This window comes from Calonectris borealis, chromosome 4, assembly GCF_964195595.1.
Source record: "Calonectris borealis chromosome 4, bCalBor7.hap1.2, whole genome shotgun sequence".
Lineage (NCBI taxonomy): Eukaryota > Metazoa > Chordata > Aves > Procellariiformes > Procellariidae > Calonectris > Calonectris borealis.
Genome location: NC_134315.1, coordinates 67,200,140 through 67,217,774, shown reverse-complemented (window position 1 = coordinate 67,217,774; position 17,635 = coordinate 67,200,140). Strand labels below are relative to the sequence as shown.

The following is a 17,635-nucleotide window of genomic DNA, read 5'->3' as shown; positions in this document are numbered from 1 at the left end:
ATGACACAGCACAAGACAGCAAGGCAAGAGACAGCGCATGTCTCTGAGCATGTCACAAATGTGTCCGAACAGGTGAGGACCAAACACATGACAGAACAGGTCACCAGCAAGAGACAGAACACGTGACAACAGGAATGTGTACCACAGCAGGTCACAAACGTGTAACCAGTACACACGTCCAGAAGACATTTCTGAACATGTTAACATGGGAGAGACACGCAAGCAATGCTTCTCAGAGCATATCACAAACACATGACGACAAAATAGATGACACCCAAACAGGTGCTGATCTTCAAACATTTCATGAGATAATTTTCAGCAGATAACACACACTGGCTCCAAGAATATACAAAATTTTCCCACTGAGAAACCAACTTTCACTACTCTTGACATTAGATTCAAAGATGAGAAGACGACACATTTTTCTGGCAGTAAATTTATTTCCTCCAGCACGTGGCTATTAATAGTCAGGGGACTTCTCTGCATGTGGAACGTTCATGCACGAAATCTGCAACTTGCATAGCTCTGAGCAGATGGGATATAGAGTCTCAAACATTCCCCCACAATGTTAATCAGGAAAGAAATTCAGTGATCTCTGCCAAGGACATTTTATCCTTCTGCTTTCTTGTTTTGTTTTATTTGCAGCAAAACACAAAGCCCAGCCTTTTTGTGAAAAAGCAGAGTTAATTTTGTGGCCACTAATATTTCTACAGATATTGAAAAATAAAGTAAGATAGAATAACCCACTGACAATGATGGTTTTCACCCAAGTATTATGAGCCTAACTCACAGCTGGGTTTGTCGTGACACTAACAAAACCTCAGCTTTTCTAATTTGGCTTTTGACCACATGGCAAAGTTGAACAATTCTGTATATTCCAATACGAGCAAAATTTTTTATGCTTACGGAATTCAGCATGCTTCTCAGCATTCCCAATAACAAGAAGGCAGCTTCTGTGCAAACACTGTGTATTGAAGAAGTAACGGTGCCACAGGAGGCAGGAACTCCAAATATGAATGTCCAAATAGAGTCTAAATCAAACTGTAAGAGGTGAAAGAGAAGAAAGATGACATGAAATGACCCCTTTCTCCCGTGCAATTTGATACTGCTTTTTATTATACCTACAATACGCACATTTGGCAGTATCTAAAACATGAATTGTTTCATGTCCTCCAAACTTTATCCCCAAAAGCTTCATATGAAGGTCATGTGTCACTGAAGAAAATTCCTTCTAACCATGGGCTAATGTAACTGCAACTCTCACCTTCTCAAAGTATGTGTTTTGAAACAAGGAGAGACCTGTAGCACAAGTGCTGCACAATCACCTCAGTTTACTTCACTCACATCTAGCAGTAAAACCCATATGATATCCCACAGAAAAAAAATAAACAAAACACACAAACCAAGCTGCATTTTCCAGCAAGTCCAAAAAATTAAATCAAGTAAAAAAATAAAAAAGGACAAAGTGCCCACCTCTAGCATTAAGAGTGCTACTGCTAAATATTTTAAATAGCTGAATTCAGTTTCGATTTAACTGTGCTGTACTTCAATGCTATAAGCAGGAGGTGAGCTTCATGCCTCTACTTCACTGCAGTACAGTGCTGAATGTGCTGTCAAGTATTCCTCTTGAGAACACAGGCAGGCAGAACACCTTCTCGTCTGAAATTTTTACTTTCCGGTTCCCACTGATACCCATTCTAAACAGGCACCTTGTCTATCTGGAGCATGGCTTTTCTCCATAAAGCACTATACTAAGGTTTCCTAGGACTCTGTTGTAGACCATATAATAGCTACTCATTTACATATAATTAAAACAAGTCCAAAATCAAGCTGTTCAAAATAAGAACAATAAACGTTTTCCAGCAACAACTGAGATGCCTCCCTACAAAACCACAGAGACTTTCTGAAATAAAAGCTACCTTGTTTTGTCTGTAACCTCGTGAACTCTCTTTGACAACAGCAACTCCCCACTCTTCAAAAAAAAAAAACCAAAATAAAAAAAAACCAAAAACCAAACCAAAACCCAACAAAAAAATTATGCCCCCTTCAATGCCCACACCATGCCAGCTCGAACCAGGGATCTGCTTCTCATTTGACCCCAAAACAAACCAGAAAGACACCAGTGACAGCTATGCCGTAACAGGCTAGCTTCCACATACTCCCACGGTACCTTGTTCTCCCACCCCAAATAGCTCAGCACTAAATACCACATCGTGACTGTGAGTCAGCTGCAGAGAAGGAGGGGGCCTGGTTAATCCATCATTTTCTTTCACGACAGACAGAATTACGTTTACATCTTACTAGATAATCCCTACCTGGCAACCCTGATTACATCGGCTGCTGATGACAGGTGCACTGACCTGCAGGTTTTCGGGCAGTTCAGTGACTGGCTGCTGCAGGAAAAGGGCCATGAGGAGGAAATAGAGTGCAGGTACATTAGTGTGTTTCGGGAGAAGGGACTGCAGAACGGGAAAGCCTGGGAAGTGACAAGCATCCCGGTTAATCTCCCGCACCGTCGATCTGCCACCAGCGCTCCTGCCGACATTGAACCCTAAGATGAAAAAAAAAAATACAAAAAGCCAAAAATGTTAATAGGGAAATGCCCGTGAAGCTCACTTTTACTCAAGTAGTGAACTTGAGAGCCTACCTCCTCAGAAATTAACGCTGTAAAAAATGAACGTGTATACAGACTATCACGCACATATTATGCAATTCTGCTTCAGACGTCTAATTTTTTTAAATCAATTAAAAAAAAAAGGAAATTATTGCCTTCCAATACCACATAGATAGCACTGCTCCATATAGACTGCCTAATGCTACTGCATACACACACAGATCCATTTTCTGACTGTGACCACAATTTCAGACTTTTAAAACACCCAAGCTTCTGAAATAAGGTATTTTGCTGGCTGAGAGGGAAGTATCACCTTAATCTCAGATTTATATTACCAGCAATCCCATGGCTCATTTAAGTTGATGGGCAGCTAATTTGTTTCCAAAGATGTCTCAGGGCCATCTTGTTTCAGCTGTTTTGTTACTGATTAACCAGCTGGTATGAAGCATTAAATGCTCTTATTTTATCTTAAGTGCTGCCAGAGGCACAAAACTCACCTTTCATGACCCTGCTTCTGCCTATGTATTTCATTTTCCTATTAAAAAAACAAAAAATATACACCGGGACAGCAGAAGCACTTATTTTCAAGTGAGGAAGGAGGCAGGAAGACAGTTCAGTCTCTACATCAGCACAGATAGTACATCAGCACTTCTGACAGTGCCCAGACCAGGTTGTTTTTCTGAGTCTCTAATACAGATATTCTTTCCACCAGAAATTGACTTTTTAAAGAGAAAACATCTACCAGGAATCAGACTAATGAAATCTTTGCTACAAAGTTGCAGGAATTCCATCAGTAACCTTGAACAAAAATGGCTCGTATTTGGTTTCATGAGAAATCTTGGAGCCAATGTGTTGTAATTTATTAAAAAACACAGGGTATGAAAATTACGTAATCTGTCACTATCATTTGATGAGACACAAGTTTAAAAATATCTGTTTGCTCACAGTCTAGCTTAGATTCAATTAAAGTGATACTATAATAAGATAAATAGAAAAACTCTACAAAGGCTCTCCAAATGTGATTGTAAATCAAAATCTTATTTAGAAAGATTTTGTGACTGAAGAAAATTTTCATGTTATTGGACATTTAAAGTGGATATTGAATAAACAACAGTCAATTCCCTAAAATATCAGTGGTTTTCAAATTTTAAGGCCCATGCAAGCAAGGCACATCCCTGTGCAGAAATTGTTTCTTAAATAAAATACAGGACCTTAATCAGAATTAGCCAAATAACAGATGCACGTGTCATATGGTTTCAGAAAAACTGTTTTCCTTAACTTTCCTAATTCGTTAATAATGCAAAGAACCATCCTATGTTCCTAGTTGAATATCCTGAGGGATATATTATGGGATATATTACACGAAACCACTGTAAATGGACAGACTTAATAGACAGTTTTATTTATACAAAAAATGACAAGATAGCATAAGATACTTTGATAGATTTCAAAGAGACAAAGCAGAAAAAAAATGGACTTTATATTTTCATTTCAGGAAAAGCCCTCTTCCTGAAGAAAGATCACTTCAACAACACTTCATAATTATTTCCTTACAATAAAGCAATTTAGAAAAATCTTTAGCACAGAAACAGATCATATACTGCTGCAACACAGAGAGGTGGCTCCTTGTACAGTTATTTTAAAAAAACAATGAAGTTGAAAGTACTATTAATACCACTGCCCTGATTTAAAGCCTACTCAAGCTCATGAAAGACTCCCATTTAATGTCAATGGGTTTGCATCAGGTCTGAATGGACATTCATCTGAAAAGCACTACCTTATTTTGGCTAAAAAAAACCAGGTCCATGGAAATCGCCACTACACCTATCTACACAGAATTGACATCCATTATTTAAGACACTTGGAGATGCATTTCAGACAGCTTAGAGATGTTCAAAATAGGTCCTGCAGCACTAAAGCCTTACACACTGAATTCTAGATCACATGGGGTAACGGAAAGGTCTGATAACATGGATAAACGAGGCTTTAAGAACCTGCAAAATAAGTCTTTAATAAGAGAGAGAGCGCAAGTGCGCATGCATGCAGAAGAACGCAGGAGAGGGAGAGGAAAAGAAAGGCTAAGATGATACCGTGAACACAGAAATTCCCAAGATAGCAAAAATCCAAACAGGTAAATCTAATTGAAACAGAACTTAGTAGACAAAGTAGCTCAGGTATAACACCGCATGATGTTCTAGCTAATAAAAGTAAACAAACGAGTAAATTTTACTGAATCTTTATTAGCTATGTACATGAGGTGCTGCGCTATGCTACCTCTGCATCTAGCTCAGATGTGCCTGCCCACAGGACATACTTAACCTTACCATGATGGTAACAGAAAAAACTGATTAGCTACACGGGCTTTGTGCAGATGATGAGGTAATACTGAACTACAAGGAAATCTGTGTAATGTCAATTGAAGGGCAGTTTTGTAAAACCTCTCCCGTTTGCCTAAGAAATCTAACTCTTAGTTGTAAGAAAAACGAAGTGCAGGGGCATCTGATTGCAGCACAGACAATAGTAACAGCAAGGATGCATCTGCCAGACAGTATTCATACAATAACCCCTGCCTCGACACATACGCGCATGCACTCCCACGCAATCCTTCAGTCACGAGGGGGCTGAGATGTCATACCTAGCACAGTACCAATCTTATTGGTCAAGACAGAATCTGTCTGATCAAGCCAGCCTCCACCACTGAGACCCTCCTTAAATTTGATAAGGATGGACTGATTACTCAACAGGACCACAAGAATTCGCATGGCTGCTGTGACCGTGGTGGAATGCAGATGTTCTTCCATAAACATCATAATCCAATCAAAACCCAGTGTCTTGACCAGTTCTTCACAAGCCCTAATTAAAGAGAAGAAAAAAAAAAAAAGTAGTCACATTTTACAGCATTTAGTTTCCTACTAGATAGCAAAAATCAGTCTCCTCCACTACAGGACAAACTTCAAGATCAAAGAAAATTTAGATCTATCAAAGAGTTAACTAAATTCTTAGGTAAGCTTGTTAAACAACAAGAAATGTTGCTCGCCAAATCTTGTTAAATGGAAAACATACAGGGTATTTGTTTAGCAGAAAGGGAAGACTATATACAGCTCCTGGGACTATTCCATTGTATGAGATTTCTCCAATTGCTGCTTTTGACAACAAATGTGGATGCTGAACTGGAAACGTTTGTCCACAAATTGTAATTTCCAAATACTTTTTGTTGAGCCATACATAGGTAGAAAGTTTTCACAAGCCTTTTTAATAAATTAGTATTAAAAAAATGAAGGGTTTTTTTTGTTTGTTTTTTTTTTTTTTTTTTTTAATTAAGGGAAGAGTTGCTTGGGAATTATTTGAAAGAATATGGTCTTTTTTTTTTTCCTCCTTTTTTTTTTTTTTTTTTTAAGCAGCATTGCTGAAAAGCTCAAACTGGTTCGGGTTGTATTTCAACCAACACTCAGTCAATCACTATATAATCTACATATGCCATACATCCCCAAAATGCCTCCAAGAGACTCAATAAACCCTACTGGGCAGCTGCTTGAAAATTATATTATGTCAAGGTTTAACTTGACAGTGTTTCAAAGTCTCTTTTCCAACTCACCATGTGACTCTAGTGCCTCATTAAACTATAATATTACGTTCCCTCGCATGCAGTTTTAAGGAACTAAGGGGCATTCTAGGGTCAATGATCCTAACAATAACCCCTACTGAAGCCATTTGATCTTAACCAAATGAGAAGTTCCACTATCCCACTTCTCTGAAAACAAAAGTTTTCTCTTTCAACAGATTTTATTTTCTCTATAGCCACACATGAAGTTATGAGAAAACAGCACCAAGAAGTACGCGAAGTGGAGCAGAGGGTTAAAGAAGTGGCTCTCCAGACAACAAAACTTAAAAAAAATCAAAGTAGCCAGACATCCACACTTGTTCCACTGCATCCTATTCACTTGTGATCCTCTGTCCCTCAAAGTTTTAAAATCAACAATTTTACAAACGTTATTTTTCTTCCATGAAGTAACAATAAGAAGCAAGCAATCTCCCCTCAGATCTACCATGTATTTTCCCCTCCTGCTGATATTTACTTCTGTTGTTCCCAACTTGAAGCATAAGTTTCTACTAATGCTGTCAACCATGGACTTAAACTTTTTTTTTAAAGATTCAAAACAAAAACCAGTTAATGCAATAGCTGAAAGATACGTGTTAGTTACGCCAGCATCTGCTTAGTACTATCATTCTTGCTACCACAACTGACAGCATACAACTCAATAATCATGCATTCTATTTCTGCTAGCATACCCAAAGTTAATTCAGTGACATCTGCATAAATCACCCAATAATTTCTATAAAATTATGCAATTCAACTAGTGAATCGAAGGGCTATACAATTCTCTCCCTTGAAATAAAAAATAATATCCTTTCTCTATCTCAAGTTTTTTTGTACTTACTGTAAATTAACAGTTGTCTTTTCTTTAGATGTATATAGAAGTTTCAGAAGGATATCTAAAAGCCTGTTCCGCAGTAGAATAAGATTAGCTGAAACAAGTCCTCCAAAATCATCCTCCGTTCCTAAACATCAAGTACAAAAAAAAAAAAAAAAAAAAAAAAAAAAAAGAAGAAATTAGGCTTTTGGAACATGGACACTTTAAAGATTATTCATAAACTCCATACATAAGGAAACCCAACCTGATCCCACTCAGGTCACGAGGAAGCCATGCTAAAGCGCAGGCAGCCTGCTATACACTGTTGAGAAATGCTTGGTACCCCATTATCATCGTCACACAGCGCTTGGTCAGTTTGAAGAATGGATAAAAGAGAATCGGCAGCTTTTCAGACAATAATCTAAACTGAGATGGTCCAAATTAGCTAAGCTAGTCACTCCTGGCAAGTAGAGACATAAAAACAATAAAACACACACTCCACCCCCATCCCCCCTGCCCCCAACCCCACAATACAGTAGCTGGATAAACATTTTGCATTATGCAATCGTGGGGAGACTAATAAAGCTAACTGTAAAGCAGAAACTCTTCTCCCTCACTTGTCCCTGAATATACTTGTCCCCAGTATATTCTGAAGAGATGTAGAAACATAGGATCTTTGGGCACCCCCTTCTAGTTATTTGGGTGACATCCACTGTGGGGCTAAAACGTTTCTGTTCAGAGAGACATCTCTCCCCACAAAGAAGCAGAGATGCACAGCTAATTTGAAGGAACGAGTGAAGGAAGCAGAACAAACCCATGCAGTGTTAAATGAAGGAAAACAAAGAAGAGTACATGGATTTTGCACTGCTTTGCACGCAATACTGAAAACTGAAGTACCATAAGTAACTGGCAGCCAGGTTATAACAAAATTACAGTATTGCTAATGACACTATTTCTACATTTTAAGTATTTAAGCACAGAAGCGATCACAAAGTACTTCTCTTCTACTGCTTCTAAGCCATGCCAGCACTTACCACTGTCAAGCTTTTCTTCATTGTTTATTTCCATGACCACAAACTTCTCACAGACTGCAAATGTAGGTAAAGTGGAAGAGATGAACTGTCCAAACCTTGATGTATACAGAAAAAAACATCACTCATTGATATGACAGATGCACTCTCATCTATCAATAATTCACCTTAAATATAAAACCGTGAAAGGGCAATACCCAAAAATGTCAACTTTCTGAAGATTGAGGAAAACGGTCTCCATCTAAAGCTACTAGCCAAAAAACAAATTAACATGTAGTAATTAATGAAATTTTTGCAGAGAAGTCTGCAGGTAAGGGACCCTGAAAATGCTAGGATTCAAGAAAGGAAACTGGGAAATACCACCAAGTCCTAGTAAAAGGAACACCACAAGTTAAAGAAAGGAGAACAAAACATTATTCTCAAACCATTACAGATGAACAAGCATTACATCAAAAACAGTGATTACTCAACTCCGGTATAACATTTATGCCTACAGCTTGAGGTGATGTAACACAAGGTCATGGTTTTCTAAGACAAGACGATGATATGCTACTCGAAGAAAGAAGATGCAATATATTCCTCTTTCCTCTGGAACCAACCTGAAATGGTCCCTAGCTAGTATAACTTTTCTGGAGTTATACAATATTTTTCATTTTTATTTCCAGGAAAGAGAACAAGAAACATTCAGATAGGCATTCTACAATCTGTTCCGTAACCATTTAAGCATAAAATCCACAGGTTTATTCTTGAATAATTTTTTGTCCTGTGTAATTAAAACAAAGAAGGTAAAGATGTTCAGGTTGATGCTTCTGACACCTTTAATTGTACTTAAAGTGAGAAGCTGAAAACATGACCACTCGTTTGCAAAGAATGCCCAAGCCCCACAATATTTTATCCATTTCCATTACAATGAAACAGGAGACAAGAAAAATTAAGTTTTCAAGGAGCTGAACTCATTTAAAAGCATTTCAAATACTCCTGTATGTATGAACTGCAATTATTTATGGAATTTTCAACAGTCAGAATTAATAGCACTATATCCGACAGCCTTAAATATTTTTCTACACAGTTACGATTAAGAAAAAATCTTGAACTAAATCTTTATTGTGGGAAAGTAATCAAAGCTGTATTTTAACCAGAAGTATCATTATACTCCATCTTAAGTAATATTCAATTGTATTTAAGAAAAGTGCCCAGTGCTTCACATGAACAAGGGAGCTGCAATACAGCACCTCCGTTTTTCACCTGCAGAACATTAAGCCAGTTTAATCATTTATTCATACCTGTTTAGATACAAGCTGAATTTAATATGTAAATCAAGGCATTAACAAAATTATTGCTATGTCTAGTTCAGTTACCTCTTAAAGGAAAAAATTCAGTACATTAGCATTTCACGTTACTTACTCCAAAGCAATATTATCATTATGTATTTTTGACCAAGATCATCAACATAATAAAAACACAAAAGCCAGAATTATCATAGGTGTAGGCTACCTGAGCAAGTCATAGCTGCTAGGGAAGCCTTGAAGCAGAAAGCTCAGCACATTACTAATCGCAGCAATAGTAGGCTGGGACAGAGACATATCTCGAAGAGTCAAGAGCAGTCTTGGGATGAGTTGGAATTCCCTCATTAACTTAGCATTCTTTGCTGCTTCACTGGAAGAAGGAAAGAAAGGAGGTGGCAATTTAAAATTGGAGCATCCTCTACGTATAACCTAATCCTGTAAGTCTCATTGATAGGCTGGCATTGGCTCCTACCTGGACTCAGTGAGAAGTTCTATGAAGTGCTCAAATAATGACAGATGAAGCTCATAGGGTGCATGAAGCCAGACCTGAAATACAGAATAAACAATTATATGTTTTGTACACAAAACCACTTTAAGATTAAAAACGGACATTAGTATATCAAAGGTTATGAAAGGCTTGAAGAGACTAAAACTGTTCATGTACATGACTATTTACCTGGACATCGCGCTCAAAAGCTCATTGCAAGGTTCTCAATTGTTTACTCTTCAACTTCACGTAAGTATTAAATATATCAGCGAAGACTAAAGAAACACACATTGGTACCAAACATATTCTCTGTTAGTGTATCATGCTGAAAATTAGAGAGTTCTAGACAAAGAAGTTACACACTATCTGGAATTTCTCTTTAAACAGATGGCGCAATGACTCCAAAGGAGTTATTGGGGTTTACAAGGCTGATGCGAAATGCCGTGTTAAGTTTATTTGGCTTAAGTGAAGATTTTCTCTTTGTAAAATTAACTTACTATCTTCTGCCAAGATTGAACTCAAGGTCTTAGCTGATTTTTTTTTTTAATCTTTACCCAGCATTTCCTCCACACCGTTTTAAATTATTTAGATCGTCTACAAAAAAAAATTAAAAACTGTTCAATCAATAGAAGTAATAAAAGATATAAAAGCCAGAAAGCTCACAGTTATAGCTGCAAATCTTAAAATTTACTTGCTATTGAACAAAGCATAATTAATACTTGTGCTCTGGTGTACAGAACTGGCTTAAATGAAAAGCTTTCTAGCTTTTGCTTTTCTTCTAATCTTATCATCCAAAATGATCAGAACAAATCTTTTCATTTCCCTGTTCAGCATAAGAGTAGGAACATCTAATTTATCTAATTTAAGTGAAATATTTGGGTCACTGATTTCTGAATACAGAAATAAAATAAATAAATAAATTTTAAAAAGCCAAAAACTGAGGCTTTTGAAAAGTTTCTTCTTAGTGACTCACAAACCTATTACTTGCATTTTTTTTATTATTTTTTTAGTCTCTTAAGTGTATTCGTTCTCCATTTGTTCTTGGTCTTCAGGGGAAAAAAAAAAAGACATAAACTAAACAATATGAAATTGGATCTTTCGTACAAGTAATTGTTGTCTGAGTGACTATATACCATTGATGAAATTTCTCAGCTGGTTCCTTTACGGGGGAAAGAAGGAAAAAAAAAAAAAAAAAAGAGTGCTCATCATCATCAGAATGCCTCACTGTAAAAGGAGCTGGGCTATGATTCACACGCTTCCCTGCTAAACAGTTCATCTACCTTAAGACCTCTACCACAAATATTATCCCTTGTAGATGTAATAACTTTTATTAAGTCTATGTTTAATTTTGTGAGCACAAAGGAAGCATTATTGTAATTTAAAAGGTTTGTTAAAGAATAACTAGTTACATCATACTGAAGAATTTATATTAGGACATGGCACAAACTTATTTCTAGTTTTAATATTACGCCTCAAAAAAAAAAAAAAAAGAGGAAAGTTTGGTGGGTGACAAATTTCCTCTGTATTAGATCCTCACTAAGGTTTAAAAAAAAAAAGAGGCTCAAGTTTGCCCTTTTCATTTCCTCTTTTTTTTGTGACATAATTATAGTGCATTGTTGATCTTGGCAAGGGGGACTGGTTGGGTGCATTGAAGACCTTTAGGCTCTCAAAAAAAGGAAGGTAAAAAGGCCAGTTGATTTTATTAAAATAAAGGCTATAGTAAGCAGCAGGAGTTTTTTCACAGACAAGAGCCTTAAATAAAGTTTCCAGGAGTGCTTTGAAATACTCAAATAGACATCTAAAAAAAGGAAATGGGTAACTCCATAAAGCCGTTTGTGCAAGATGGACTTGCACTATTAAGTCAGTATCTTATAGCTGGATTAGTAGTGGCAGTAGTATATTTATTTATTTATTTTAGTATATGTGAACCAGAATACTTTTACTCAGTTTGTGTCAGGTACAGGTAATGCCAAAGAAGCAAACACTAACCGACAAGTTCTACGCATCATATAACACTGTTTATCAGCCTCTATTACATTAGCATTTCCTTCTGAGCTTTTCTACTTTCCTTAGTTTAACACAACAACACTTAAATATTTCATAGGTCGTGCAAGCAGAATTTTAACTGCCTTACTATAAACTTTGCAGGGGACGTACGATAAAGTGATTCCTATGTGCTATGTTGGAAGTTTACCTCCTACTGTTATTTTCGGTACGTTTTTCATGCCTCGATATATGTAATGCAGAACACCCAGGTTAAAAGAAATTGCTGCGGAACAGAAAACTACAAAACCCATCTTCTAGAACAACAAAAAGCAGAAACATCAGTGGTATGCATTCATTGTTTCTACAGTGATTCAAGCCACTTCAGGAGGAAAAGTTACCAATAAACTTGCTGTTCTGCTGTTTTACCATGCTGTACCATATATGAAATAGTAAGTTCTCAGGATAACAACCTATTTTGCTGCTGTTCAATATTTAAAGTATGCTATCAGCACCTGACTTAATCACTATCCAGTATCATCATCACTTTTCTGTGCAGCTTTACATACTTCAAAATCACAGAGCAGATCCTGAAAGGCAGCAGAATTTGGAATAATGGAGGTCTCATGCCCGCTATCGACAGTTCCCACCAAGGAAAAGGTCAGATGGAGTATGTGGCTGTTGAGAAGGGATCGTTTCTTCTTTAACAGCATTGCCAGCAACTTGAACAAGTAAACAGAAAAGGAATTAGTAGCCTATAAACACAGAGCAACACTGTCTAAGCACAAAGAAGCATGAATAAAATGTCCTTTTCGAGAAGACCCTTGAAGTATGTCTGATAGTTGATACTCTTGATGAAAAAGCTTGAAAGTGGCATTACAGTTGATTAGAAAAGGGGAACATCCAGCTCATAAAACATCTGTTCTACACTGCAGACAGTATCCAGGCCTTGAGGATTAGGCACACACAGACACACCTCAGCTCTCTGGTAGTCAGTCACAGTTTAAGACAGCACATGATAGTTGTGTTCCTGGAGAGCAACCGCGGACACAGCAGACTTAAATAGAGCACCCCTAGAGTACTGCATGAACAAATGAGAGGTATTCTGGCACTGAAGAAAAGTAGCCATGACAACATAAATCTGAATAAGCCTGACTTACTTTTTTCTTGCTACCTTTGTTGCCCTAGGCATGACCATAGATGTCGTCCTTTCAGTCCTCGTTTCTGCTCTAACTTACAGTCTGGGTTGGGAAAGAACAAACTGCCAGATATGCTATTGCTATTTCTCGTCTTCTGATGCAAACTTGATAAATTCTCAACATACTGGCCTGTTCAGCTTCACCACCCTCCTTGAAGCATCACTAAAGAAATACAGATTTCTGGGAATCTCTCTCAAACCATGCTATTTGCTGAGGTCAATACAAGTGGAATGTAAGGTCATATGTGATGATCCACTGACTGCTTATGGTGCAAGGAGGACACTGTCTAGATTTGTTTAGTCAAAGTAAGCCAAGGTCTGCAACAGGCTACATGGAATAGTATGCTTTGACATAACTTACTAGCCATTAGCATTACAAGGTTTGTAAATATGCCGCCCAAACCACAGCACGAACCTTCTGTTTCAGTAAAGCAATCTTCAAGAGAAATGTAAAATGCATTGGTCACGTGAAGATCTTTTCAAGTCAGCCAACCAATCCTTCTGCATAACTGATAGCACTTTCCCCACCTCAATGGAGAATTAAGAAATCTTCAGTTGAAAGCAAACAGCATCACTAACTATGAAGTCTGTGCAGTCTCCTCAAAATGATGATTCTAGGAGTCCACTTGTTCGGTTTTCTTCATATGTCCCTATCCTCCTCTCTTGCTAGCAGATCACGGAGATAGAAGCTCCCGGGCTTGCAGGGGTGGATTCACAATCACAGGAAAAGAATCATTTAAGTGCTATAGTTGTGCTCTTGCTTGCTATTAATGAAGGGTCAGTTTCAGCAAAGTAGCTAAACGTGCACAACTGCTTAGCAAAACTTTCCACCCTCTCCTTTAAAAGCCAACCTAAATAACCCATCTATGCTAATTAGCCAAGAGGTCAGTAAACTTAAGAGCAGAAACTCAGGCTACCACAATGCAACAAATAATCTTCACGGGAACTGCTATGACAGACAGTGAAATTCAATCAGCCTGGTCTGTTTTGAGACATTTCTTACACACCTGATAACCTCTGATTCTTTCCATTTCTTTGCTGGCTAGTGGATTGCTCTTTACCACACAGACCAAGGCCTTCACAGCCGCATACAGCCCTTCTACATCTGATGCCATGGCTACAAGTCCCAAAATAGCAGCAGCTCCACCAATGTACTGCAGTGTAGTGGCAACAGGCTTGGGGACAAATGTTCTTACTCCTGTGCATAGGCAGAGAAAATAAATTAAAATCAAATTAAATCTAATTCTTGTAGGAAATCATTGTGAACACACGCAAGTAATTTGCATTCTAGCATTGCTTGAATTATGAAAAGAATACCACTAGAAGAACTATGACACCTCAGAAGAGGAGGTGAAGGAAATATTGCACTGGAAAATAGTTTATGACCTAAGGTAAAGCAATTAAGTATATTTTCATATTGGTAACGCATATAAACTGAAACAAGCATCTCACGTTAGCAAAAAAGAAAAAAGATAATAGTATGGCCATAAAATATAAAAATGCTAAATAAATTTAACAATGTACCATTAACATTCATCAATTACATGATTTATCTTCTAGACCTAAGTTCTTATTGACAAGTAATTAATCATGTTTAAACATAACAATTCTCAAGTACTCAACTCACCCAAATATCCTATCAAAGCTGCACCAATGGAGCGCGCTGGTCCATTCAAATGCCCTGCTGAGTTATGTAGCAGCTTCACAGGTGTGGCATTTTCATGAGAAGAAATCGCCAGCTGAACAAAACAAGAAAAAAAGGGAAGAAGTTTTTTTATGTAAGCCTGAACATAACTTGTATGTTTTCCTCCTGTGATAAAGAGTGAGTAAAACATAACAAAATAGAACTATGCGAGAGTCATTAGGACATTCTCTAAAGTAAAGAGAAATCTCCAGCCTCCCAAGTTTAAGGAAGGTGAATCTAAGTTTAAAAATAATTCCACTGGATCATAGAATGGTTGGGGTTGAAAGGGACCTTTAAAGATCATCTAGTCCAATCCCCCTCCTGTGGGCAGGGACATCCTCCACTAAATCAGGTTGCTCAAAGCGCCATCCAGCCTGACCTCGAACACTTCCAGGGATCGGGCAGCTCCTCTAGGCAACCTCTTCCAGTGTCTCACCACCCTCATTGTACAAAGTTTCATCCTTATGCCCAATCTAAATCCACCTTCTTTCAGTTTAAAACTGTTGCCCCTTGTCTTGTCACTACACATCCTGGTAAAAAGTCTCTCTCCGTTGTTCTTGTAAGCCCCCCGTATGTATTGAAAGGCTGCAATAAAGTCCCCTCAGAGCCTTCTCTTCTTCAGGCTGAACAACCCCAACTCTCTCAGCCTTTTTTCATACATGATCCTTTTATACAAATAATTCACTGACTTTTAATGTACTTTGAAGAAAAATGTAAACCGATATTCTGGTTTCCAAATCTGAATCACAGTCAGAGGACTAAGCTATCAGCTTTGTTCATCTGCAACAGCAGAAAATATTGTTCAACGATATAATCTTAACTGTTTTGCAACAGGATTCCAACTGCCATCTACATTAAAAAGCCAAAATACCTCCAAAAGGTGCTAAGATACATAGCTACTAGTAATTTCAAGAACACAAATAAAGTCTAGGAGTACAATCTCCCTCAATTTTTTTTTAAAAACCTGAAAGTGATTATGGGCAACTCTGCTGACAAGTACATTATTGTTCCTGGTTGTATTGAGCAAATTGCCTTGAAAGAAGTTAAAAGAAAGGAACAAAGAAGTAGTACGCATTAACCAACTCATTTCCCAACATACCTGTTTGGCAATAGCTTTACTATCCAACTTGTTGTAAACTTTCCTTATTTTTGCCACTGTAAATGAAGAAACTGACAGCGCATAGAGACCAAAAGAGACCTTCTCTTCTGGCACCAAAGATACTGGAGATGGGTTGATTCCTTCAGACTTCGAATCTTTGCCTTAAAGACAAAATAAAAGTTCATTTCAGTAATAGTACTGTTTTTCTTTTCAGTCTTAAGAGTAAAATCCTAAGCAGATTATATTGCAGAATAGGTATAGAAGAAAGGTTTTACAAATAGCTGAGATTTGATATTGTCTTTGCATATTTGCTCACTGCACCAAAGAGTAACTTGATAGCATAAGAGTCATGGAATAAATCTGCTATTTAAGATAAAAGGGCAATGCACAGCAAACATTTCCTTTCAAGAAGGTCTACAATATTAACCCGTAATGACAACTGGCAGCCTGTGGTTTGGCCAAGCAATAGAAGATGTGGTGCTTCCTTGTCTGAATTTTTGGAAGGCAACATTACTCCTGTACTCAATTTGCGTACAGCCTAAGGGCTGTTCACTTCCCTTCCTACCTGAAGAAAAACAAAGTAATCAAAAAACAGACATGTATTTGGTACATCTGCATCTTTGCCTGTGACAACAGGGTTTTTACAGCACTTTGCTCAGAAAACTGCCTTAGAGAATGGTACAAGAGATGCAAGACTGAATAAAGACCAAAAGGCCCAGGCATCAAAGAGAATATATAACCGTATCTTTAATATTTTGTATCCACTGCTCCAAAAGTGGGTGCTTCTTGTGAGGCACTGCAAACACTATGACTGACAGCTGTCTACAACGCTTAGAGGAAGTGTGCAAAAGTCAGCACCTGAAAGCTCAACTAGAGATTCACTTCTGCATCTTCATTCCAGGTCAAAAGGTGTCTGCAAATCCAGTAAAACACATTAATGGAATTAAAAAAGCATAAAGGCTCCTCACCTAACACTGAAACAAATGAGAAGCTGGGTGTCTACATAACTTTTTGAACCAGGGTCAAGCCTCTGTCAAGTCTCAGCTAAGACAGACTTTCAGAAGTCTTGGTTTCCCCATAAATTAGATCCTCATTGGATCCTCTGCTCATGCGGATGCCCTGAGAACATTCCTCCATTTCAGTGAACAGCCAAAGGAATTCCTTCTCCTGAACTATTAACTGCTCTCTGAGGGGTCTTTTCAAGGCTCAAAGAGTATCAGATTTTTCATTTTATTTAAACACAGGACAAACTCTCAGAAGATGGCAATCTTGCTCACTGAAAACAGGGACAAAACTTCCGAAAGAAGCATTGTATGGGCAAATGGCAAGTCAGACACAATTTCCTTGTAAAGGAGAACAGCAGAAGACTGCAAGGGCTCTTCCCTTCTCCAGGATTCCCACAAATAATCATTGCACTAAGGAAAAACAAGCATTTTGGAAAGAGAAGCCAAGATAAAAGGGTAAGATACAGCGCTTCACACTGCACCCCCTATCAAACTCCTTAGGGTTTGGCACAGTGCACATGACGTGAACAGAAGCTTAGCCCCAAATAGAAACACGCCCTTTGTTCTGGAGCAGACCACTCCTGAAATACAACAAACTGAGCAAAGCTTGTGCAGGAGAAATACTGAATTTTTCCAGTGTGGCGGTGTATGTTAAGAAATGAAGAATTCTTTTAATTTACTGTGGGCTTCCTGGTGAACATGGCCTTAGCATAAAGACAGGAAGATCTTTAATTCTTGCAAGTGAACGAACAAATCCACATTCACGGAATTTCCTTTGGCTAATTTGGTACTTGCACAGCACCAGTCAAAATGCCTTCCAGAAGAAATTATAATTGA

General features: G+C 37.8%; 1 protein-coding gene across 11 annotated transcripts in view; it reads right to left on the bottom strand.

Moving 5' to 3' along the window:
• The window catches only part of WDFY3 (WD repeat and FYVE domain containing 3), a 178,362-nt gene that overhangs the window by 44,905 nt on the left and 115,822 nt on the right, over positions 1-17,635 (bottom strand). For 8 of the 11 annotated variants that reach the window (XM_075149959.1, XM_075149960.1, XM_075149962.1 and 5 more), the window contains 11 exons: positions 15,795-15,955; positions 14,639-14,750; positions 14,019-14,209; positions 12,383-12,535; positions 9,816-9,889; positions 9,552-9,713; positions 8,061-8,155; positions 7,054-7,174; positions 5,250-5,467; positions 2,316-2,551; positions 907-1,041 (listed from right to left, as the gene is read on the bottom strand). In XM_075149959.1, the coding sequence (XP_075006060.1) occupies positions 907-1,041; positions 2,316-2,551; positions 5,250-5,467; positions 7,054-7,174; positions 8,061-8,155; positions 9,552-9,713; positions 9,816-9,889; positions 12,383-12,535; positions 14,019-14,209; positions 14,639-14,750; positions 15,795-15,955 (1,658 nt within the window). The remainder of the gene's footprint in view (positions 1-906; positions 1,042-2,315; positions 2,552-5,249; positions 5,468-7,053; positions 7,175-8,060; positions 8,156-9,551; positions 9,714-9,815; positions 9,890-12,382; positions 12,536-14,018; positions 14,210-14,638; positions 14,751-15,794; positions 15,956-17,635) is intronic. The other 3 variants (XM_075149961.1, XM_075149965.1, XM_075149966.1) reach the window with 2 other exon arrangements.